The sequence below is a fragment of the Amblyraja radiata genome, chromosome 16 (genome assembly GCF_010909765.2).
Source record: "Amblyraja radiata isolate CabotCenter1 chromosome 16, sAmbRad1.1.pri, whole genome shotgun sequence".
Lineage (NCBI taxonomy): Eukaryota > Metazoa > Chordata > Chondrichthyes > Rajiformes > Rajidae > Amblyraja > Amblyraja radiata.
This window is the reverse complement of record NC_045971.1, coordinates 29,209,940-29,234,602: the sequence shown is the minus strand read 5'-3', so window position 1 is coordinate 29,234,602 and position 24,663 is coordinate 29,209,940. Positions and strand designations below refer to the sequence as shown.

General features: G+C 42.1%; 1 protein-coding gene and 1 non-coding gene across 4 annotated transcripts in view; one reads left to right on the top strand and one right to left on the bottom strand.

The window, feature by feature from the left end:
- The window catches only part of eftud2 (elongation factor Tu GTP binding domain containing 2), a 61,533-nt gene extending 46,514 nt beyond the window's left edge, over positions 1 to 15,019 (bottom strand). The window contains exons 1-9 of one of the 3 annotated variants that reach the window (XM_033035385.1): positions 14,907 to 15,019; positions 8,679 to 8,787; positions 6,267 to 6,426; positions 5,680 to 5,758; positions 4,480 to 4,555; positions 4,299 to 4,364; positions 3,241 to 3,276; positions 3,067 to 3,157; positions 2,676 to 2,758 (exon numbers count right to left, since the gene is read on the bottom strand). In XM_033035385.1, the coding sequence (XP_032891276.1) occupies positions 2,676 to 2,758; positions 3,067 to 3,157; positions 3,241 to 3,276; positions 4,299 to 4,364; positions 4,480 to 4,555; positions 5,680 to 5,758; positions 6,267 to 6,426; positions 8,679 to 8,777 (690 nt within the window). In that variant the 5' untranslated portion in view covers positions 8,778 to 8,787; positions 14,907 to 15,019. Of the gene's footprint in view, positions 1 to 2,675; positions 2,759 to 3,066; positions 3,158 to 3,240; positions 3,277 to 4,298; positions 4,365 to 4,479; positions 4,556 to 5,679; positions 5,759 to 6,266; positions 6,427 to 8,678; positions 8,788 to 14,883 lie in introns of all 3 variants that reach the window. The other 2 variants (XM_033035384.1, XM_033035383.1) reach the window with 2 other exon arrangements.
- A 1,201-nt stretch (positions 15,020 to 16,220) lies between these two features.
- Positions 16,221 to 16,292, top strand: trnap-ugg. Its single transcript has one exon. It is a non-coding gene; the product is annotated as a tRNA-Pro (tRNA).
- The last annotated feature ends 8,371 nt before the right edge of the window (positions 16,293 to 24,663 follow it).

The following is a 24,663-nucleotide window of genomic DNA, read 5'->3' as shown; positions in this document are numbered from 1 at the left end:
GGAATGGAAAGTTTCCAGATTTGTTGGATTCACATTTAATTCACTGGGGCCGTAGATTCATAGTGTCAGGCGCTACATTCCCTTTACATGGGATATTTTATTAAAATTTAGAAGAGATCCCATTATAAGCAGTCAGTAAATTTACATTCCTCCTTTCGGTAATGATCTAACTTCAAAAAGAAACGTGCATTTATTTATTAGCCTTTTTTCCCACAACATGGAGAATGCCAATCCATAGACTTTCAAAGACTTTCCTGAATCAAATTGACTCGTATTTGAGCCAAAACTGCAGATACTTCAATAAATCCTCAAGCAAAAAGGATGAAAGACTTGAATTTATATATTCTCATAAACACTCAATGTTTTACTGCCAGTGAAATACATTTGAAGTGCAGTAATTGTTGCAATAAATGAAATGCAGTGACCGATTTGAGGGAGAAAGTTCTGTGACAACGTCCTCTCCCCTGGAGGTCGCTCTGATCCCTTCCGACAATCTCCAGCATCATTGGTAATAGTTGGGTCCAATTAGCTGCTATTGGCTGGCCGCTTAAACCTTCAGCCTACTCCCTCTAAATCCTAGGCATTCAAGCCAGAGAAAGAGACTGGGAGAAGATGAGAGAAGGAGCAGAAGAGAAAGACGAGAGTGAGACAGGGGGACAAAATGGGCTGCCTCCATCCTAGTTGTGTTCCCTTGTCACATGTATGAGGAGGACTGAGCCACTGCGACAGACCCGAGACCACCATGTCGTCAAGACTGGTCTGCCAGGAAAGAAGCCTTAGGCAGCCAGCGCCTCTACCCAAGGCTAAGCCTAGGTGGCCAGGGAATGTCTGAGATGCCAGAACCTCTTCCTACTATAGACAATGAGGGACTGTGCGCAGGCGCACGCACACGCGCACACGCTCACACACACACACACACACAGGCAAATGTGGCCGCCAGGATAATCCAGAGACAAGCAGTGTCGCCTCTCCAAGCCCAAAGCTGAGCTGCCAGCTCGGGAAGCAGGGGTGAACTGCACGAAGCAGACTGAAATTGCCACGTCTTATTCTCTGATCCTTCGAAGGTTTGGTCCTTCGAAAGACCAGGACTTAGATGCTGGGACAAGCCTGAGATCGCTGGTGTTATTGTGCGTGCGCTCTGACGGCGATGGTCAGTGCCCCCATGTGGCCCTGTACTTTCTTACCACTGTAAATAGAATAAATCATGTGAGTTCACCTTAGGGTGAGTGTCGGTGTTGTCATTGTTCAACAGCGTAGTCAAATCCCGGTCACAACAGTTAAGTAATAACAATGGGATTTCCTGTGCTTTGAGATGTTTAGTTTAATTTATGGATACAGCATGGAAACAGGCTCTTTGGCCACCTAGTTCACACTAGTTCTACGTTGTCCAACTTTTTCATCCGCTCCCCACACGAACGTCAATTTACAGAGGTCATTTAACCTAGAAACACCTATGTCTTTAGGAGGAATCTGGAGCACCCACCGGAAACCCACATGATCACAGGGAGAACGTGCAAATTCCACACAGACATCACCAGAGGTCAGGATTGAAATTGTTTGTTGCCGTGAGGCAGCAGTTCTACCAGCTGTATCACTGTGATAAATATCAGCAGGACTTCTCCTTTGCAACAGTGCAGCACAACTTTAATTTTTGCACACATTTTATATTTAACTACAGATGGCTGAACCGTATAAAACATGATAGCAGTGGGATCTGTCATATATGAGTCTTTACAACATCCGTCTCGGCAATAACACGGTATGTCTCCTCTGGATCCAACAATTTACTCAACAAACACTAGAGACAATGTAATCTGTCTGCTCCCCAACACTGTTAATGGATAAGGTAACTATCGGTTATACTTCTATCCCAACTAAAGCACTAACTCGTTTCACTGTGTCCTGGTGAGCTTCATTTTCCGTAACTTATTTTCACCTAGCCCACAGTTAGCAATGGCCTGTTTCCTTTATCATCGTTACTTTTTGCATATCTTTCATTCATTTGTTCTATATCTCATGCTTCCCCTTCCCATGACTCTCAGTCAGAAGAAGTGTCTCGACCCAAAACATCACCTATTCCTTTTCTCCAGAGAAACTGTCAGACCCGCTGAGTTACTCCAGCATTTTGTGGCCTAACTAATATTTTGTACAACTGTAACAAATCATTTCAATTCTCAGAATCAGTGTCTTAGCAGATGAAGGCCAACATGCCATATGCCTTTCTCACCAGCCTATCTATTTACGTTCCCACTTTCAGGAACTATACTTGTACCCCAAGGACTCTTGGTTCAACAACATTCCCCAGGACCCTGCCATTCACCGTGTATGTTCTGCCCTGATTTAACATCCCAAAATACATCACCTTGCACTTATCCACGGGTTAAATTCAATCTGCCATTCCCTTGCCCACCTTCTCCATTGAGATGTAACTATATGACAACCTTCTTCACTGTCCACTGTTGGTGTCATCTGTTGGATTATCTAATAAAACAGAAACAATATCCCTATCTTTGTATTCTGAGAACTCGCATCAATACTAGAATCCAGAGCACACCTTCTATCCAGTTTTTTAACGAAGCAATATCATAAGCTACCTAAATTTCCAGGGTCTTCATGCATCTGCGTTGACTCAGTATTGCATAGAAATTCTTTAGTGTCTACAAGAACAGACTCACCCCCTCTGCTGCATCGATGAACAGTACCATGCCATCTGAGATTCTGAAGCCAGCCGTAACCTCGTCAGAGAAGTTTACATGTCCTAAAAATGAAATAAAATACTTTAGTTTTGCAGACTACCATGGTATGAGATTTGTTGTAAGTGCAGCTAATGTACAGAAAACAGAGGAACAGTGAGGAACTTCCCCTTCATTGAAGAGAACAGGAAAAATACCGTCAGCTATTTTAAAATATGTAAGATGAGAAATCCTAGAGCTCCAATTCAAAGTAAACATACTACTTGAAACCATTTTTTTAACCAAATGACATACGTGTACAAAGTAATATGAATATTTTTATAGAGGTCACTGGATATATTTTAAGACATTTAAAATCAGTTTACAAACTCACCCGGAGTATCTATGATGTTGAAGAGATAGGATTTTCCCTTGGAATCTGGAAGTACCATTGTGACAGGCGTACTTTTTATACCTACTCCTCTCTAGAAAAGAATGTAGAAAAAATTGTCTGAGTAAATTTCAAAAAGCAGCCAGATATTAATAAAGATTGAATAAGTACACATACCTCCTGTTCCGTAAAGAGTATATCGGTGTATCGAAGCTGAAGAAAAAAGACAAAATATAATCAATCTTTTTTTTTGTTTATTGATCTTGACATACATTATTTTGGCTGCACCAATAAGGCTTCAATTTATCAATTGTCTAATTTATCTTTCCTTTCATTCATTGTTATCTCTCCACATCACCATCTATATCTCTCATTTCCCTTATCCCTAACCAGTCTGAAGAAAGGTCTGGACCCGAAACGTCACACATTCCTTCTCTCCAGAGATGCTGCCTGTCCCACTGAGTTACTCCAGTTTTTTGTATCTATCTTCAATTTATCAAAGTCTGGCACACTCAAGGAAAATATTTCCATCATTCACAGGTGATGCAAAAGATTCCTTCTCATGCATCCATTCTATTCTAACCTTTCAGTATCCTTCTGCCCACTTAAACTGTTATTGGCATCATCCAGTGTTCGAATAAACTCTTCCAGTGTAACTGATGTAGCTGCATCTTAGGTGATTCTACGCTTCTGATCTGCTACTCTTCCACTCTCTTCTCTCCTGTGACCAACCATCCCATTGCACAAGGCCAACAGTTACACGGGTTAACATTAGACCATCGTACAGCTATTTACATTTGAAGTTAATGGCCTTAGCTTAAAGTTAAAGTTAAGATGAGGATAAGATGAAACTGGAATGAACTAATAACTTCTACAATTCAGATTTTTGAAAGAACTCAGTTAGATACATCAGGTCTCCAGCATAAACAGGCTTTGAATTATCTTTTAAGTTCCATAACCCTCAGCAAAAATTGAAGTAACTGACTTCAAATGGTGTCCGGAGATTACAGCAGCCAACAATGTATTAGTGGAACAAATATATTTCAACTCGATTTGGTTTTATTCTCTTAATATTGAAGTCATTTATTCACATAAGATTTAAAGAAATTAAAAAACCCATTAATATTACTGTGAAGCATAGGAAATGTATTAAAATGCAAATAATGGTAAAGCATTCTTTAAATATTGCTCAATAAATTAAGATTGAGTAAATACATTGTTGCCAAAATGCTTACATCACGGTCGTCCTTTTTACGAATCTCTGGGTGTGTTTGTTCAATCAAGCAATCAACAAAATTTGTCTGAAATAAATTTTAAGATGTGTTTATTTTTTTTTACACACATGTACTCTAGTTAAATTATATTTCAAACTATCCTCTTCAATTAAAGCAGCAACTTCACACATCTAACACATACCTTTCCATGATGTAGATGCCCACAAAGAGTAATATTTCGAATTAGCTCAGAATTATCCATCAAATCTGCAAGAAACCTGAGATGAAGTAATAGAGGTTTAATGGTTTACATGGATGTTTATAATTTCACTTCAGGAACATTTAAACATGAACTAAACTGGCAACAGAAAATAAACATTCAACCATGCAGTTATAATTACAGGTCCACCACCGATTTTCCGGCAACCGGTAGACTGACGCCACCTTTAATCCAGACAAAATCATGAGAGCGCACTTGAAATCCCGCCCGGAAGTCCCCCCGAAAATATGGTGCCTAGACCGGGTGAGGCGGCCGATCTCAACCTCATCGTGACTTCCACGCCAATCGGCAGGTCGAATTTGGGCCCTGCGGCCAGCGCCCTGGAACTCTGGCCCGGCTGGAACCGGCAGATCCGTTCCCAAAGATAACTTCCACGGCCGATCGGCGAGTCGAATTTTCCTCCTGTGGCCAGGGTTCTGGAACACCAGCCCAGTTGACATCCGAGGCTGACGCTGCAGGCACAGTATCTTGGCTCCCTGGCAGCCTAGCTGTACCGTTCCCGTACCTTTGGACTCCTCTCTGCAGCCTTGACCTCCGTTGTACCGATAAAACAGATAATCCAGAAAGGCTCTGAAGCCAAGGGTGCCGGAAAACCAGTGGTGGATTGTATATTCAAGAAAAGTGGTTGTTTGTGACCCCCTGTGCATTTAAACATTATATGGATGGAAAGGGATGAATGGAAAGTGGTTGATACACAAAGAACCCACTTGCTGTGAATAAGTAAACTTTTACAGGAGGATGGGAGCCCTTTGTTTCTGCTTTGAATAAATTGTTTAAACCCCCGTTATAACCTCTCCACATAGAATGAGTCATGGAATTATTCACTTTGATGTGCAATGGGAATGTGCTCAAAGAGCTCAACTATCCACTAATCAGAAACAATGAATGCAAATCAAAAAATGCTAATCTTGATAGAAGAGGCCAAAAAAGTTGGTAAAGAATATGCAATAAATCAGAGCTGCAAAATAGATGGTCTTTTGGCTTGGATTAAAGATATACTTTTACGGCTCAATCACTCTACTTAGCTGCAATACGTATAAGCCAAATGTAGTCATCGCTTCCAATGGATCATGATTTCATTTTGAAATCGTTTTTCAAGATACTGCAAAATCATTTACTTACTCCATATCATAGACTGTTTCTGGTAACTCTTGTTCCATCAATGTAAATTTCTTTTTCTTGACAGGTTTAATAATGGGTTCTGAAAGGCAAAAAAATCAAAATAAGTTTTTAAAACAGCAATAGGTGATTCTGTTAAATGAAATAAAAATCATCCATCAGCAGAGTACTTCACAGATATTGCAACAGCATAAACTACCATAAATAGTAATGCAGAAACATATGGAGGCATCAGAAGGTCATGAGAATGGAGCATTTAAAAGATTATTATGCATTGATTTTAGTTCAAATCGTTTTCTTGAAATCTCCTCCTTTGACCATGATCATTAACTTTTCAGTAAACATAGAGCAGTCACACAGTGTAACAAAGAATGATGCTCCACACTATGTCCCAGTGACACTACACCAGCTTATCATTATATGATTGGCATAATAAAATCGGACAGAAATTAAACACTGCAAGGTTTTGGGGGAAAATTGTACCTGAATGACAAAAATTACATTAAAAGGTAGGAAAGTAAGAGCAGTTTTCAAACAACTAAAAAGTATGCAGAATCTTTGATTTATTTAAAATGTACCACTTTACTTACCAGTGAGTGGCTGAGTATCCTCCTCTTGAACGATTGTCTCTACCTCGGGTCCATATACCTCCTCTGCAGTGGGGTAATACTTCTTATCTTCATGCAGCACCACCTCCATTCCAGCATGATCATCATCCTGATCGACAGCTTCGTCATCATCTTCATCATCCTTAAATGTCCAAACACAGAAGAATATAAATGATCTAAATAAGTAAGCACACATTAAATGCAAGGTAAATATGACATTCATTTTAATTTGTGTTTACTTTGTAGGTTTTTAAAAAGACCCTCGTGAATTTAAATGTAGTTATAAAGTTAATGGTCAAAAAAGAATAATTCAGAAAAATACTTCTCCAGTCTCATACAAAATAAAGTAAGACACTGGTTGAAGAGTATGCATCCATTAGACAAAATCGTGGTATATGTTTATGGGGCAAGTAGTTTTAAGCAAAGAACCACAGGACAGAAAATGTGACTTTGCCACAGATATACAGGAACCTTGCTTTTTATGTAGGGGTTATGGGCTTGATAAACCCAAGAGCACATAAATCAAATATACGCCAGGCACCACAAGGGACTATGCTGCCAAATGAAATAAATGAGGCAAGTCGCATCATATAACATTATATAGCTTTCCCTTCCATCTGCACAATGCTTTACCCGAAATGCATGATGCTAACCATCAGAGCACGAAACGGAGAAAATTACCCGTTTATACTCTATAATTGGAAAAATATATCCCAAAGGCAGATACGTTTAAGCATAAAACCTAATAGCTGCAGACAATCATTTGAGTTTTCTTTCTGTTAGCAAAACTGAACTTGAAAGATAATGTGTAAGTTTGCCAGGCATAAATTCAAGTATGTTATTCCGAAAATAGTAGTAGTAGGCCCCCCTCGGTCATGACTGACCATGGGTGATGCATCCTAGTTTGCAGGGCCGTTACAGTTTGGCACCAGCGCCGTCGCAGGAGCTGCTAGAGTGAGGTTGTAGACAGCGACGAACTGCCATAGGGGTTAGGCAGTTCGCGTTCCTATTCCGAAAATAGGAGCACATAAACGTCAGTACTAATTAAACAAGCTCATTATTCTAAAGATACGTAAATCAAGCACGCATTAAAATGGAGGTGCCTGTATTTGTTTTTCCAAGGTTCAATCTCGAAAATAATTTGGAAGTAGTCTTCAACTACCAAATGTATCCTGCTGTATTTCACTGCATTTGCAAAGGTCTGCAGCATTGCAGGAGTCAGAGTGTAATGGGCAGTAGTACAGATTGATTTTCCGTTATGATTCATTCTCAGTAATTAATCACCAAGTTACAATCAATGGGCTGAATGGTGATCAAGGCCACAACCTCTTTGTGGCCCCCCACACTAGAGGGGGTTGTACTTATTTTCTGAAGTTGCATGGTCCCCAATAACCTGGACGCATCATTGCTGTAATCATTCCAAAAGACAGAGCAATCCGCAAATGATAACTAAACCTAATGCAGCAGAATACGGACGTCAGTGGCGCAGCTGGTAGAACTGCTGCCTCACAGCTCCGGTGATCCTGACCTCTGGTGTTATTTATGTAGTTTGCACGTTCTCCGTATGACCGAATTTCTCCAGGTGCTCCAGCATCCTCCCATGTGTCGGAAGTGGATGAGAAAGTGGGATAATAGAGTAAGTGTAAAGAGGTAATCAATGGTCGCTGTGGACTCTATATGCCAAAGGGCTTGTTTTCATGCAGTATTGCTACAACAAACTAAAGACAAGATCCCACACCTTGAGAGCTCAGACAAGCTTCTGGTCCTTCATTGAGAAACAGTTGAAATACATTTAAATTATTAAAAACATTGTAAAAGTGGACCATGTTAGATGTGCCCCTTAACTCAGTATATCAAAGAAATGACCTTGACAACTCAGTGCTGAATCCAAGGATGGAGTAGGTCAGATATGCTGATACTTGATCTGCAGTACATTCTGCACTTGAATGCTGGTTATATGAATGCTGGTTATATGCATGCAGAAGTCTGGAACATGTTGATATACTAACATGCGCTTCTGTACAAAACCACTTGTATGCCACCTGCACAATCACACATTTATTACAGTTTCAACAGATCATAATACAAAATATTAAAGGAAGCATTTTCAGAGGAATTTGCATCAAAAGTAATGCTTGTATAATTAAATAAATTAGGCGCTGTGCAAGAAAGGCTAAATAATGAATCTGTCAAGAATCCTATGCTGAAACCCAAGCAATAATTTCCATACATGGGCAAGACATAAATTATTCAAAACATAAAGTAATTTTAAATGTACACTTTCTTAAACCCAACAGAATATATTTTGTCATCAAGACACATCTGAAAGAAACAGTTAAGCTTTTTCAAGTGTTTGTGAATATTTTATCTGTGTATAAGTGAATATTTTCTCACATCATCCAGATCATCATCTCTGCCGAGGCCATCTTCTTCATCAGAATCCAATTCTGGTCCAATATAGTTACCAAATTCATCATACAAATCTGTATCCATGATGGGAACTCTGAAATGGATAAACAAGTTATACTGTGTACTCCTTCCTATCTGGGTATGAAATGTTTTTCATCTTTTGATTCAGCTGAAAGAACAAATAGAAATTATGGAAAAAAGTAAAAGGTTTTTTTTAAAACACACTTGGGTTTATAACTTATTCTACTACAACTAAAGCTGGAGGTGCTTTTTAAACACTTCAATTTGCCCTGCCATCCATAATGGTTTCAGAACATCCACCCCACATGGTTGTGCTAATCCACATTAAAAATTGTACCAATTACTAATACTGCTTCTCAGTTTTCCAATCAAAGTGTATTACTTCAAAATTGTGTGCATTAAATTGCATCTGTCATAGTTCTGCCCATATTACTATTCCAATTCATCTCAAAGCACGTCTTCTTCACAGAAGAGCCTCAAAGCTTTTTAGATCTATTAGAGAATCGAGAGGCAGGGACAATGAGGAATTAAAGAAACTCACCATTAGAAAAATATCGTTCAATCTGGTGACCCTGAAGGCTGATAAATCCCAAGGATCAACTGACCTATATTTCAGAAATTTGAGAGGCGACTTTTAAGGTAGCGGATGCTTTAGTCATCATCTTTCAAGATTCTAGTCTTTTAGTATTGTTACTGTAGATTGGAGGGCAGCAGATTTGACCCCGCTATTTAAGAGGGGAGACAACTAACCGGAAATACTGACTTCATCTAACAGCAGTGGAACAGAAAGTTCTATAATCCTCAAAGAACGATGTAATAACAGAACAGAATAATAGGATTGGATAGTCAATATGGATTGATGAAAGGAAAATCACTTTGATTAATGTTACAGTTCCTTGAGGAAAAGTGTAGTAGAAAGGAAAAAGAGGAAATTAGTGGATGTGGTGTATTTGGATTTCCAAAAGGCATTCAATGGAGTCCTGCAAAGGAGGTTGGTTGGCAAGGCCACAATACATGGTAATGGAGAGAATGTACCGACTTGGACTGAGAATTGGTAACTGGACAAATACGAAGAGTGGGAACAAACAGATCCTTCTCAGGGTGGCTGCCTTGACTAGTGAAATACGCACGGATCAGTGACTGGGTCCAATCTCTTCATAATATTTATCAATGATACTGCAGAGGTGATAAAATGCCACATTTCCAAGTTTGTTGACAATATTAAACTTGGAGGGATTGGACGGAGGATGAAAAAGGATTCAACTTCGGTTGGCTGATTGATCCACACGTCCAAGGAAGGAAATGGCTGGAGACCCGCAGCAACCTGAGGCTTGCTGGTCCGGGCAACACTCCTTAGAACGAGAGCAAGGATTGGCCTTTGAAAATGGTGCCAAGACTTGGCACCTTTTGCATGCCGGCTCAGTAGGCTATTTCTGCATACTTTGCGAATCGGGGACGTTCTTAGGTATGGCAATACTGTACTGGACTGCATGTAAGAAGATAATTTCATTGTGCATTTGCACATGACAATGAAAGCACTTTTGAAGTGATATAGATAAAGCTGTGTGAATGGACAAGTCTAGGAAGGTGAAATATACTCTGTTAAAATGTGAGTTTGCCTACTTTGTTGGGTATAACAGAAAACGATAGAGTTTATTCCATTAAGTGGGAGAAACTTTGCAGTGTTGATGTTAAAAAGTTCCTTGATATGCTTGTACATAAGTCATTGTAGGCCCAAAATGCTGGAGTAACTCAGTGGGTGAAGCATCATCTCTGGAGAGAAGGAATGGGCGACGTTTCGGGTCGAGACCCTTCTTCAGACTGGTGTCAGGGGAGGGGGTGGGACAAAGATAGAATGTAGGCAGAAATAGTAAGACTAGTGGGAGGACTGGGAAGGGGAAGGGGATGGAGAGAGAAAGCAGAGGCTATCTGAAGTTAGAGAAGTCAATGTTCATACTACTGGGGTGTAAACTACCCAAGCAAATTATGAGGTGCTGTTCCTCCAATTTGTACTGGGCCTCACTCTGACAATGGAGAAGGCCCAGGACAGAAAGCTCAGATTGGGAATGGGCGGGGGAGCTGAAGTGCTGAGCCACCGGGAGATCAGGTAGGTTAAGAGGGAAGGTGAGGACAAGGGGGGGCTCTGTTCTTGTTACGAATGGGGGGGGGGAGCTGCGGGATATCAAGGAGACCCTAGTGAGAACCTCTTCTATAATGGAAGAGGGGAACCCCCGTTTCCTAAAGAATGAGGACATCTCTGATGCCCTGGTATGGAACACCTCGCGCAGATGTGGCGTAGACGAAGGAATTGGGATTTACATGAAGCAGGGTGGGAAGAAGTGTAGTCAAGGTAGCTATGGGAGTCAGTAGGTTTGTAGTAGATGTCGGTCAATAGTATGTTTCCTGTGATGGAGACGGTGAGATCTAGAAACGGTCGGGAGATGTCGGAGATGGTCCAAGTGAATTTGAGTGCTGGATGGAAATTGGTGGAGAAGTTGATGAAGTCAGTGAGTTCTGCATGGGTGCAGGAGGTAGCACCAATGCAGTGATTGTATTGTCATTGCAGGCTAGTATGCAAGTATAGCAAGTGATTCAGTGTACAAATTATACATGAGCCTTTATTACAAAAGGATTTGATTACAGGGGTAAGGAATTCTCAGTGCAATAAGCGAGGATTGTGGTGAGACCACACATCCTCCCTATAGCTGGATTGCCAAAACTGAACACAATACTTCAAATGAAGTCTCACCAATGTCCTGTATAACTGTAAGATAACCTTCCAACTTCTATACTGACTGATGAAGGCCAAAGTGCTAAAAGCGCTTTGACCACCCTATCTACCATTGATGCCACTTTCAAGGAACTATGTACCTGCACACCTAGGTCCCCTGCTTTACAACACACCCCAGAGCCCTACCATAATCTGTGAAATTCCTGCCCTTGTTTGACTTCCCAAAATGCAACAACCTCACACTTATCTGCATTAACTCTATTAACCATTCCGCAGGCCACATGTCCAACTGATCAAGATCCTGCTGTCATTTTTGATAACCATCTTCGATATCTACGAAGCCACACACTTTAGTGTCATCTGCAAACTTAGTCATCAAGTCATCTATATTCTCATCCACACTATTAATATAAACCACATACAACAATGGGCCCAGCAACGATCCCTGAGGCACACCACTAGTCATAGGCCTCAGTCTGAAAAACTATCTTCCACCATCACCCTCTGCTTCTTTCCATGAAGTCAATTCTAAAAACACGTTCTCCCACGTATAAAACCATGCTCTCCCTAATCAATCCCCGTCTATCCAAATGCAGATATATATATATATCCCTTAGAATCTTCCCCAGTAACTTGCCTACCACGGATGTTAGGTTCACTAGCCTATAGTTCCCAAGCTTTTCCTTGCAGCCCAACGTAAATAGGGCACAGCATTGACCGCCCTCAGCCTCTCACCTGTGTCTAATGATGATTCATATATCTCAGCCAGGGTACCTGCAATTTCTTCTCCAGCTTCCCTTGGTGTCCTTTGATACATCTGATCAGGGTCAAGAGATTTATCTACCTTCATATGCCTTACAACATCCAGCACCTCCTCAACAACTATATAAACTGTGCTCATGACTTCTCCATTAACTGTCCCAAGCTCAACAGCCTTCATGACTTTCTTCACAGAGGAGAGATATTCATTGAAAAACTTGCCCGCCTCCTGTGGTTCCACACAGTTGACCACTTTGGTTTCTGAAGGACCCTTTTCTCTCTCTAATAATCCTCTTTCCTTTAATGTTCTTATAAAATCTCTTTGGATTTTCCTTAATACCATCCTGCCCTCCTTTTGTCCTCCTTATTTCCTTAAGTATGCTCCTCAGTTACTGAAACTCCCCCAGGGGTACACAAGATCCCAGCTGCCTATACCTGTCCCATGCCTCCTGACTTTCAATACCTTTTGGCATCCAAGCTTTCTTACTCACAATTTCCCTGTCCATTTATTCTAACAGGAACATGCATGAATTCTTGTCTTCTTAATTTTAAAATCATTCCACTTTTTGGATATCCCTTTGCCTGCAAACAACCTACTCCAATCAACTTTAGCATGTTCCTGTCTAATACCAATATCGGCCTTTCCCCAATTTAGGATTTAACTTGTCAGCTAGCCCTGTCCTTATCCATAACTATTTTAAAGCTAACAAAACAGTAGTCGTCGGTCCCAAAAGACGCACTCACCGACACTTCACTTACTTACCCATCCCAATTTCACATTTGACAAATCCCACAATGTCTCAGCCTTTGATACAATGACAGTCCCAGTCTATATTGGAAATTTTAAATTCCCTACTATGACATCTGGCATATTTGTTCTTCTAATTCCCGTTCAGTATTTGGGGGCCTAGAGTACAGTCCCACAAAGATGTGCAATCCCTTTTTATTTCTCAGCTCCACCCATATAGCCTCACTGGATAAACCATCAGTAATGTTATCTCAGTTTAGTCTCGTGACATTCCTCTTGCTCAATAAAGCAACACCCCCTCCTCTTTTACCCCCACCTCTATCTCCCCGTAACACTTGTACTCTGGAACATTGCTGCCAGTGTGTGTCCCTTCCTTAGCCAGGTTTCAATGATTGCAACGTCCCAGTCACGCGTACTTTTCCAAACCTTAGCTTCATCCGCCTTACCCGTCAGGCCTCTCGCATTAAAATAAACGCAATTCAATACAACAGTCCTTCCTTACTTCCTGCCTATTGTATCCACTGAGCTTTCTTTGATCAACTTCCATACCGACTTCCAGCCTCTCATCTCTCTCAGTCCTAGAGTGGGTCCCACCCCCCTGCCAATGTAGTTTAAACCCACCTGTGATGATTTCCCTCCAGTTCATGTGTAATCCACCCCTTTTGTACAGGTCATCTTTGCAGAAGAGATCAAAATGGACCAAATATATGATTCCCTGCCCCTTTTCCTACCTACGTCTTTTGTACCACCTTCAAATGGGTTCTTCATCAGAAGGCTCTCAGTTGCTCAACTATGACATCAAAAGATGTTCAGATATAAAGTATGAGTTTAATATAGAGAAGTGAGATTTAGGTTGAAAACAATCCTTGATTTTATTAAATGTCAGGACAGACATGCATGGCCTACTCCTGACACTATTTTGTATCATCTTCAATTAAAAGTTCAAATTTCTCTGTGATGGCTCATGAATGTGCAAACATCCACCTCAAATACGAAAGGGTCACTATACTGGTCCATCAGGGCTAAGATAAACATCACAAATGAAACAGAATCTACATTTAAAGAAAGCTGAATTGTAAAAAGTGTTAGATAGAGCTCTTGGGGTTAGGGGAGATGGGGAGAAGGCAGGCACGGGTTACTGATTGGGGACGATCAGCCATGATCACAATGAATGGTGGTACTGGCTCGAAGGGCCGAATGGCCTCCTCCTGCGCCTATTTTCTATGTTTCTATCACACATTATTCACTAATGTCTGGGAATATCAGCCATTCAATATCAAAACAAAAACTGCTAGAGAGCAATCTATAAGCCAACAATCTACAACATTTGCCCCTCGCCCTCTTTTCCAGTGCCTACTCCCGGCAGAGGGAGGGGGGGGAAGGGAAGAGGGGGAAAGGGAAGAGGGGGAAAGGGAAGAGGGGGAAAGGGAAGAGGGGGAAAGGGAAGAGGGGGAAAGGGAAGAGGGGGAAAGGGGAGAGGGTGAAGAGGGGGAAAGGGAAGAGGGGCAAAGGGGAGAGGGTGAAGAGGGGGAAAGGGAAGAGGGGGATAGGGAAGAGGGGGAAAGGGGAGAGGGGGAAAGGGAAGAGGAAAAGGAAGAGGAGGGGAAAGGGGGAAGAAAGGAGGAGGGCGGAGGAAGGGTGAGGGGGAAAGGAGAAAAGAATGATGAGGGGAAAGGGGGTGGGGGAGAGGAGGGGAAGGGGGAAAGGGGGAGGAGGGGAGAGGAAGATGAGGGGAGGGGAAAGGGGGAGGAGGGAGTAAGGGAGCGGGGAGGAGGGAGTAAGGGAGCGGGGAGGAGGGCGAATAAAAGAGGGGCCCAGAGCCCAGTAAGAGGCAGCTGCATGAAGGCGAGGACCCATTTTCTGAGTGTGATCAGACCGCGTGCTTTAACCACGGCGCCGCTGCAGACAAAGGCGGACAATAACAGACATACTAGCGGGAGCGCGGGCCGCTCACCGGTCACTCACCGTCGCCGTCGCCGTCGCCTCCTCCGCGCGTGGCCGCACTCCGCGCCGCGCAGTCAGCAAGGACCCGGCCCCGGCCCCGGCCCCGGCCGTTTGCTGGCGTCCGATGCATCCGCCTGCCGCGGGGGCAGAAAACCATTAAAAATAAAACACATACAAAATGCTGGAATCTTCCTCAGTTCTCGACCAGAAACTTCACCTATTCATTCTCTCCAGAGATGCTGCCAGTCCCGCTGAGTTGCTCCAGTATTTTGTGTCTATCTTCGATGTAAACCAGTTCCTTTCCAACACATCAAAAAACATCCCAGCCAGGCTCATCCTGTGGTGTCCGGTGGAGAAAGTGTTCATCTTAATTTTTTTCCCCTCACTTCACAATAAAAGATTGGTGAATGCGGTTACAGATAAAGCAACTCTCTCTCTCTCTCTCTCTCATCGCCCCGTAGTCCTGGGAGCAGGGGGAGGCCATTCAGCCCATCGATTTGATGCTGCTGTCAGCAAGATCTTAAAAGCTTTTCACTGTACCTCGGTACACGTGATAATAAACTAAACTGAAACTTCTACCTCAACTCATTGTCAGCAAGATATTTTACTTCAGCTACTTGTCAGCAAGATCTTCCATCTCAGCACCTTGTCAACAAGATATTTTACCTCAGGCAGATATTCGACCTCATTTTGTCAGCAAGATGTTCCACCTCACTTTGTCCGAAAGATTTTCTACCTCAACTTATTGTCTAAAAGACCTTCCATTTCAGCTCATTTTCTTGGACTATTCCCACATCCTTTGATTTCCTCACAAATAAAAATCAATGGATTACTGATTGGTCAATTGTACGCTACACTCTATACACTAGAGACAAAGACACAAGGAACTGTAGATGTTGGATGCACTTGAGTTAAACTTGAAAAAGACACACAAAAAAATTTGATGAATGCAGTAGCCTGTGTGGTTACAAATGAACAGGAGAGGGAAAGACAACTTTCTCTCTTTCACTGCCTGCGATCCATGTAGCCCATTGGCTCGGTGCTGCAGTCAGCAAGATCTTCTACCTCAGCTCCCTGTCAGCAAGACCTTCCACCTCAGCTAATTTTTTTGGACTATCTCCATATCCTTTGATTCCCTCAAAAACAGAAATCAATGGCATCAAATACAATCAATAATTAAGCCTCCATATCTTTTTCAGGTGAAGAACTGTCAAAAGTATTAATGTTGTGTCATATGTACCAAAATGGTACAATGGAATGCAAATATCCATTAACCACTCAAAAGCGAAATGTATTCTCATTGTAGTCCTAAACTATTTATAATGGCTCGTTGGTCTAGGGGCATGATTCTCGCTTTGGGTGCGAGAGGTCCCGGGTTCAAATCCCGGACGAGCCCACTTTTAGGGCGGTCACGCAGCGGTAGAGTTGCTGCCTTACAGCAAATGCAGCGCCGGAGCCCCGGGTTCGATCCCAACTATAGGTGCTGTCTGTAGGCAGTTTGCATGTTCTCCCCCTGACCTGTGTGGGTTTTCTCCGAGATTCTTCGGTTTCCTCCAAAGGCGTACAGGTATGTAGGTTAATTGGATCGGTAAATGTAAAAACTGTCTCTAATGTGTGTAGGATAGTGTTAATGTGCGAGGATCGCTGGTTGGCGCGGACCCGGTGGGCCGCGGGGCCTGTTTCCGTGCTATATCTATAAATTCAATCCTTTTCTGAGAATTTTATCTATTTCTAAACTCTACAGAGATTTGAACTCTACAGTCTAAACTCTACTCATTTTATAGAGCCACTGTCCTTGGAACTAGTCCTGCGAGTCTTCACTGCACCCCCTCTGTTAGCAAGGATCTATATTGAATAGGATTGACAGATACAGCATGAAACACCCCCTTTTGCCCACCGAGTCCACACCAACCATGTTTTCACTCATTCACACTAGTTCTATGTTATCCAACTTTCTCATCCACTTCCTATACATCAGGATCAATTTACAGAAGCCAATTAACCAACAAACCCTCACATCTTCGGGATGTGGGAGGAAACGGGAACAGCTGATCACAGGGAGAACGTGCAAACTGCACACAGAGAATATCCAAGTTCAGGATCAAACCCAGGTCTCTGTTGCCGTAAGGCAGCAGCTCTACTTCTTCTTCTTGTAGGATTTCGGCAGTGTAGACGCTGCTAAGCGTATTACTGCCCTCCACAGGTCAAAGTTTGAACTAAATTCTTACATACAGTCCTGTAACTTGCAGGAATTGAAGAACAGCCCTGGATATCAGTTGATGTTTCTCACTGTGTCCAAACAGAGATAAAACAGAAAAAGCCTCAACTCCAAGTCCTGTCAGTCTAACAAACAATATTTTTCTTTCTACCCTATACTTTTTACATTCTAGGAAAACATGCTTAACTGTCTCATTACTCCCACATTCACACAAGCCAGAAACATGTTTCCCTACAATGCACAAATAGTAATTTAACCCACAGTGTCCCAACCTCAATCTACACGGTTTAACTGAGTCCCTACGGGACAGAGATGTACAGAAACATATTTTCCTAACTTCAGATTGTATAGAAAAGTAGTGTCTACCCCTGACTTCCATTTCCCATCCTCTCTGCCATTCTTTTGTTAAGCCCTCTTTAATTATTTCTCTCAGTTCCACTCTCCCCAATGATACATGGATATCTATTTCTCTTCTTAAACTCTCCTTTGCTATGAGGTCCACCTGCTCATTCCCCCTCACCCCAGCATGCCCGGGAACCCAGCAAAAAGTGATGTTACACGCAAACCCAATTCTAGAAAACACACTCAAGATTTAATTTAGAATGTCAGGACGAGCTTTAGATTTCCCTACTCTTAAAGTTTCAAGAGCAGCTGCAGAATCAGATCAGATAATGACTTCTCTAAAACTGGCTTCCTCAATCCACCTTAGAGCCCATTGAATTGCCATTAATTCAGTCGTGAGAACAGAGCTTCCATCAGAAATGCGCCGGCCAATCTTCAACCCAAGCTGCTCCACATACACTCCAAACCCAGCTCTCCCACTAACTGGATCTTTAGATCCATCTGTAAAAACAATCAAAGTGCTCTCACTGATTGAATTAAGATATTCCACTATTCTTGGAGTCACCTCGCGCTTATCTTTTTCCTGAAGAAAAGCAAGCTCAATAAACAGTTCAGGAAGAACCCAATAGGGCACAGGTAGCCTTATTGTATGCTCTATAATACCCCCTTGTTCCAAACCCAGCTTCCTGGCCCACTGATTTATAATGACAAAAAATGTGTTATATTTGTTACCATCATCAACCTCTTGCAACAAACACCTTGCTGGGAAGGTATCATTACACCCACAAAGTTTAGCCCAGTAATGTAACCCTAGCTTAATGCGCCTTAACCATAAGGGCATTTCTCCCATTTCAACAATCAGGGCAGGGACTGGGGAAGTCCTGAAGGCTCCACAGCAAAGCCTCAAAGCCTTTGCCTGCAACACATCTAGCCTAGCCAGAACAGTTTTAGACGTAGACCCATACACAAAACACCCATAGTCAAGAGAAGATCTGATCATGGCCTGATAAATTAGCAGCATTGTCTCCCTGTTGGCCCCCCACTCACACCCAACCAGACTTCTCATAACATTCAGAACTTTTTCACACTTCAACACAATTTTACCTACATGCACAGCCCAAGTCATACGCTCTTCAAACCAAACACCCAAAAACTTAAAAACCTTTACCTTCTCCAATAGAGACCCATACATATACAGCCCTAACTTAGGTAACTTTCTTTTAAAACCAAATACCATATATTTAGTCTTAGAGGCAGAGATTTTAAAGCCCCATGTGTTCCCCCATTCCTCTACAGACACTAACACTCTTTGAATCTGTTTTAAAACAAACTCTACATTACGACCTCTTTTCCAGATGGCCCCGTGATCTGCAAACAAAGACAGACCAAATCCTCTCTCTAATTTACAAAATATGTCGTTTATCATGATATTAAATAAAACTGGACTGATAACACTTCCCTGCGGGGTTCCATTCTCTATTTCTACAGTCTCTGAGCTGACACTACCAACCATTACTTGTATTGTTCTATTCAATAAAAAATCCTTAATCCAGTTGAACATTCGTCCCCTGACTCCCAAGTCAAAAATTTTAATCATTAATCCCTCCTTCCACAAAGAATCATATGCCTTCTCAATATCAAGGAATACACTCACTACTGTTTCCTTGCTTCTAAATGCCCTTTTAATATCCTGATCCAAAACTGATACAGACTCCATTGTAGACCTTCCATTCCTAAAGCCATTCTGTACATCAACAAATAGTCCTCTGGTTTCTAAAAAATAAACTAGTCTGTTGGTTACCATCCTCTCCATAATTTTACAGAGCACTGCTGTGAGCGCTATAGGGCGATATGAACTAGGGTCAGATGCCTCTTTGCCCGGTTTTAAAATAGGGACCACGACTGCATGTTTCCATTCCTTTGGTAAATAACCGTCTGCCCACACAGTATTAAACAAAGCTAAGATTTCATCAAGTACAGTATCATCCAGATGTTTAAATAACTCATACGACAACCTATCTCTCCCTGGGGTGGTATTTGCCCCAGACATAATTGCATCCTTCAACTCTTTTATGGTAAAAAACAGATTAAAGGTATTATCATTTACTAAACTCCTCTCCAGCTTCCACTGATTAACTGCCATCAGCTCGGTTCTCTTTCTACACCTCTCCACTCCCATGCTCTCTGATCTATGCACTGCTTGAAAACTGTCAACACACATGTCTGCTTTTTCCTTATTGTAGACTGCTACCACCTCACCCTTCTGCAACACTGGTAACAAACTTATTTTATATACTCCTGACATTCTACGCACAGCTGACCACAAATGCCTTACTGGAGTTTCCGGGCCTAGCGTACCACAAGACTTCCTCCAACTATTCCTCTTTGCATCCTTTACAACTCGTCTTGCTACTGCCCTTAGCCGCTTGTACTCCATTGCATTGACCAAAATTGGATACTTTCTTCATTTTCGATAGGCTATATTCCTATTCCTTACAGCTTCATCACATTCTTTATTCCACCAAGGAACAAACATACGGGACCTAGGGTCCTGCTTCACAGGAATAGTACAACAAGCTGCCTCATGAATCATGAGACTAATGGAAGTATTCCAACTATCTACAGAACCCTCACTATTAACCTCTCCAACTAAACTTTGAGCCTTCACTTGGAATTTATCCCATTTGGCCTGAAAAAAGTTATATCTAGGGACTTTCTTTTCCACTTCTCTCCTCAAATCCCTACCAAACCTACATAAAATTGGATAATGATCACTACCTAGTGTATATCTATCCATTACATCCCATTCACCAATTCTTGCTAAATTTGATGAAGCAATTGATAAATCTATGTGGCTGCAGGTGTTTCTCACAATATTATACCTAGACGGCCTTCCATCATTTAACAATACCAACTCATACTTGTCTAGAAATTCTTCAACAATAACACCATTTTTATCCCTGTGATCACTACCCCATAAAGGATTATGCGCATTAAAATCTCCAATCCATATAACAGGACACCTTACCTTCTCCATTATCTCATCAAAATCTGACAATATCAAGGGTTGACAGGGGTTATAATAATTTATCACAGCGATAGAATTCTGGCTGCTCCAAACCTCCACAGCCAAAACCTCAAGATTAGAATTAATGTCAACTTTCCTATACTGCAACCCAGTCTTAACAAAAGTTGCACAACCCCCGCCTGATCTATCAGACCTATCTAATCGCACACATTCATAACCTGGGATTACAAAATCTAGACAGGGCTTTAACCATGTCTCTTGGATACATATTAATTCTAGTGCTTTTTAAATTCATCAACAAATCTCTTTAACTCTTGACCATTTCCAATCAGACTCCGGGCGTTCCATTGAAGTATATAAAACATTATGGTGTTAATGAGGATCACCATCATCCACCTCACTGACATACTCCATACTGCTAGCTCTCGACAACTGTGACCTCTCCATACACTGACTCTCCGTCATGTATTGATGCAACTTTTCTGGCAACTGCTTTACACTGAGGAACCTTTCAACTGCCCCCACCACTAACCTGATGATATCTGACCGGTTAGCTGCTTTCTTAGCTCCTACCAGCACATCAGAAACAAAAGACAGAAATGACTCCCTATTAAAAATCAACATGTCAGATGGAAAAACCGACGGCAAGTTTGGCACAGTGATCTGGCTTCCTAGCACCACTCTAGTCCCAGCGCTCACATCTCCGCGTTCTCTAGCCACCCTTTGAGCTGCCTCTGCATATGACACGTTGTTCTGATCCTTCACTTCCTGCACTCGCTTCGCCTGAACAAAGCGCTCACAACCATGAAACCCTGCTGCATGATCCCCATCACAGTTAGGGCACTTAGGAGCCTCTGCCTTGCAATTTTGTATTGCATGATCTCCACCGCACTTTGCGCACTTTCTTTTACCCCGACAAAACCCAGCAACATGTCCAAACCTCTGACAGTTATAGCAGCGCAACGGTGGTTTAATGTACTCCCTCACTTGTTACGCCATACTCCCAAGAAACACTCTCTGTGGCAGTATTCCATCTTTGAACGTAAGCAGGACCGGCGGGTCCCTGACTCCATTCCTACTCTTAAATCTCACAACATCAGTTACCTGGGCCCCCTTAACGTTTTCTAAGATCTCCTTCTCAGACAAGCCATCATACATCCCATACACCACTCCCTTTATTCCCTGCTGTCTTCCTCTAGGGACCAAACTCTCCACCTTGACCACCAATTTCCCCACACCCCTAGCATCATTAAACTGTTTTCTGTCTTTGCAACAAACTCTTAACATCCCATTATACAGAATCTTGGCCTGAAAATCCCTGCCTATCTAGCTCTCCAAAGCGGTGATAATTTTTAATGGATTCACTGCTCTAAATCCTTGATTTGTTCCTTTAACTTTAAACAGCACGACGAATTCTTCAATAATTCTAGTTCTCCTAACTTTACTTCCTTCGTCTCCTGACATTTCGGGTCTTTCGCTCGATGCCTCTCTCTTAGAGCCCCCCTTTTCCTTACCTACAGTCTGCCACCCACCACCCTCAGCCCCACCACCCCCTGAAGCCACGGGCCTCTAGAATCTCTCCTCTCTCGCTCTCCCGCACACTGCTGCTACTACAGCTACTGTAGCGCTCTGGACACTGGCGCCACTAAACTCTCCTGTCCGGTCTGATCTGAACTGGTTTATTTAACTAAGCTGAGCTGAGCTGAGGTGAGAGTCGCCGCGCGCGCGCCCGCCATCTTCCCAGGCAGCAGCTCTACCTGCTGAATCCTGTTTTATTCTGATGGGAGGCCAGTTATCTGAAATGTTGCCTGGATTTCAATCCACCAATGTTGCTCAACTTCCAGAATATCTCTCGCATTGTCTGTTTTATAACCTGAGACATTTGACAGGTGCAACTGGTCATAGGCTAAGTAGTTGCTCAAGCAGATTGTAACAGGGTCAAGATCAGTCCAAGTACAAAACTTTGTTGAAGCACACACCATTCCCTCAGCATAACAATGGTCCAAATCGATAGTCATTTTTGGAAAATGTAAACTAATCCTCACATCTCGTAGCTTTGGACAGGTAGGTGTGAAATACTTTCAATATCGATAATGGTAATAAAAGATTGCCGTGAGATTATTATATTACAATGAAATATAAAATCATAGGATAGTTTAATCAATGACCTAGCCCTGTGGTTTCTCCCACCAGTTCCACATTTATGTCACCTTTAGCCAAAAATTGCGCATCATATTCCACGTGAAATGTGACAGCAACAACCGCTGCCTCTCCAACAGCTGTTAACCTCGCAACAGTCTAAGTTGTTAGACAGCATACCCAGTAGCTGACCCAGACTCTTGACCTTGAAACCTTGAACACATGTGTCAGGGAGCAGGCTCCTACTGCTGAATGCATAGGCCCAAAGTTCGCGCATGTGAATGTATGCCTGCGCCCATGCCAAATGGAGCTCTCAATGATTTCCCTGGAAACCCAGTAATTTGTATAAGTTGCAGCCATTGCCTTTAACTTAGTTTCCAGATTCCAGCATGTGGAGTATTGCATGCAGTTCTGGTCGCCCATTACAGGAAAGATGTGGAGGCTTTGGAGAAGGTGCAGAAGAGGTTTACCAGAATGCCATTCGGATTAGAGGGTTTCAGCTACAGGGAGAGGTTGGATAAACTTGGATTGTTTTCTCTGGACTGTCAGAGGTTGAGGGAAGACTTGATAGAGAGGCATAGATAGGGTAGACACTCAGAACATTTTTTCCCAGGGCAGAAATGTCCAACAATAAGGGCATAGCTATAAAGTGAGAGGGAGAAAGTTTGATGGAGATGTGCAGGGCAAGTTTTTACTCAGTGGTGGGGACCTGGGACACATTGTCAGGGGTGGTGGTGGAGGCCAATACGTTAATGGCTTTTAGCTAGGCATATGGAACTGCAGGGAATAGAGGGATATTGATCATGTAAAGGTTGATGAGATCAGTTTAACTTGGCATCATATTCAGCACAAACATTGTGAGCTGAAGGGCCTTTTCCTGTGCTGTACTATTCTGTGCTCTATGTTGATGTGGATAAACACAAATTTCTTCCAAATATGATTGAAACTATCATGTTTAGTCCTATCTTGATATTAACCCCACTGTTCAAAACACTGATTCCATATTTGACCCCAAATTGAGTTCCAGAACACTGATCTAAGCCACTGTTAAGACAATATATTTCCATCTCCATACTTTCCATCTACACTCCTGCCTCACCTATCTGCCACTGAAATCCTCATCTATGTCTTAACATTCTTAACGATGCCAATTTCTCCTCATCAATTCTTTCCTTATATGCAAAACTCTACTGTCCAATCCTAACTCGCATCTATTCCAATTCATTATTATTTTGCTGACCAGTATGGACTTCCAGTTAAGCAATTTTTACCCTTGTTTTCAGTTCTGTCCAGAGACTGGTAAAGTTGCTGCCTCACAGCGCCTGAGACCCAGGTTCGACCTCATTCCCCCTGTGACTGTATGGGTTTCCTTTGGGTGCTCCAGTTTCCTCCCACAACCCAAAGACGAGCGGGTTTGTAGGTTAATTGCCCTCTGTAAATTGCCCCCAGTGTGTAGGGAGTGGATGCAAAAGTGAGATAACATAGAACTAGTGTGAACAGTGATCGATGGTTGGTATGGACTCGGAGGGCTGAAGGGCCTGTTTCCATACTGTATCTCTGAACTAAACTAGCCTTTCTATCGCTATATAATCTCATATTGTTGTTCAATGCTTTGAGAAATGTACCCTCTTTCATTTCTGTTTATTTTTAAGCATACCTAAATTTATTTAATCTTCCACGGGCAAGTTTGTCTTCAACTGCCAAGCGATCAGGCTCTGAAATGGTCTTAAATTTATCTTGTCTCTCTTACCTTTTAAGATGCTCCTTACAACCTCAGTGTTTTGGCCTTTGGTCATAATATTGCTTAATATTGGCTTAATATTGAATTGAATTGAATTGAATTCTTTATTTGTCATTCAAAAACAAATTTGAATGAAATTTTGTTACCTTACAGTCATAACAATAAAAAGCAACAAAATACACAAATACATAGATTTAACATAAACATCCATCACAGTGATTCTCCTCCAGGCGCCTCCTCACTGTGACGGAAGGTAAAAAAAGTCTTATCTCTTCTTTGCTTCTTCTCCCACAGTCAGG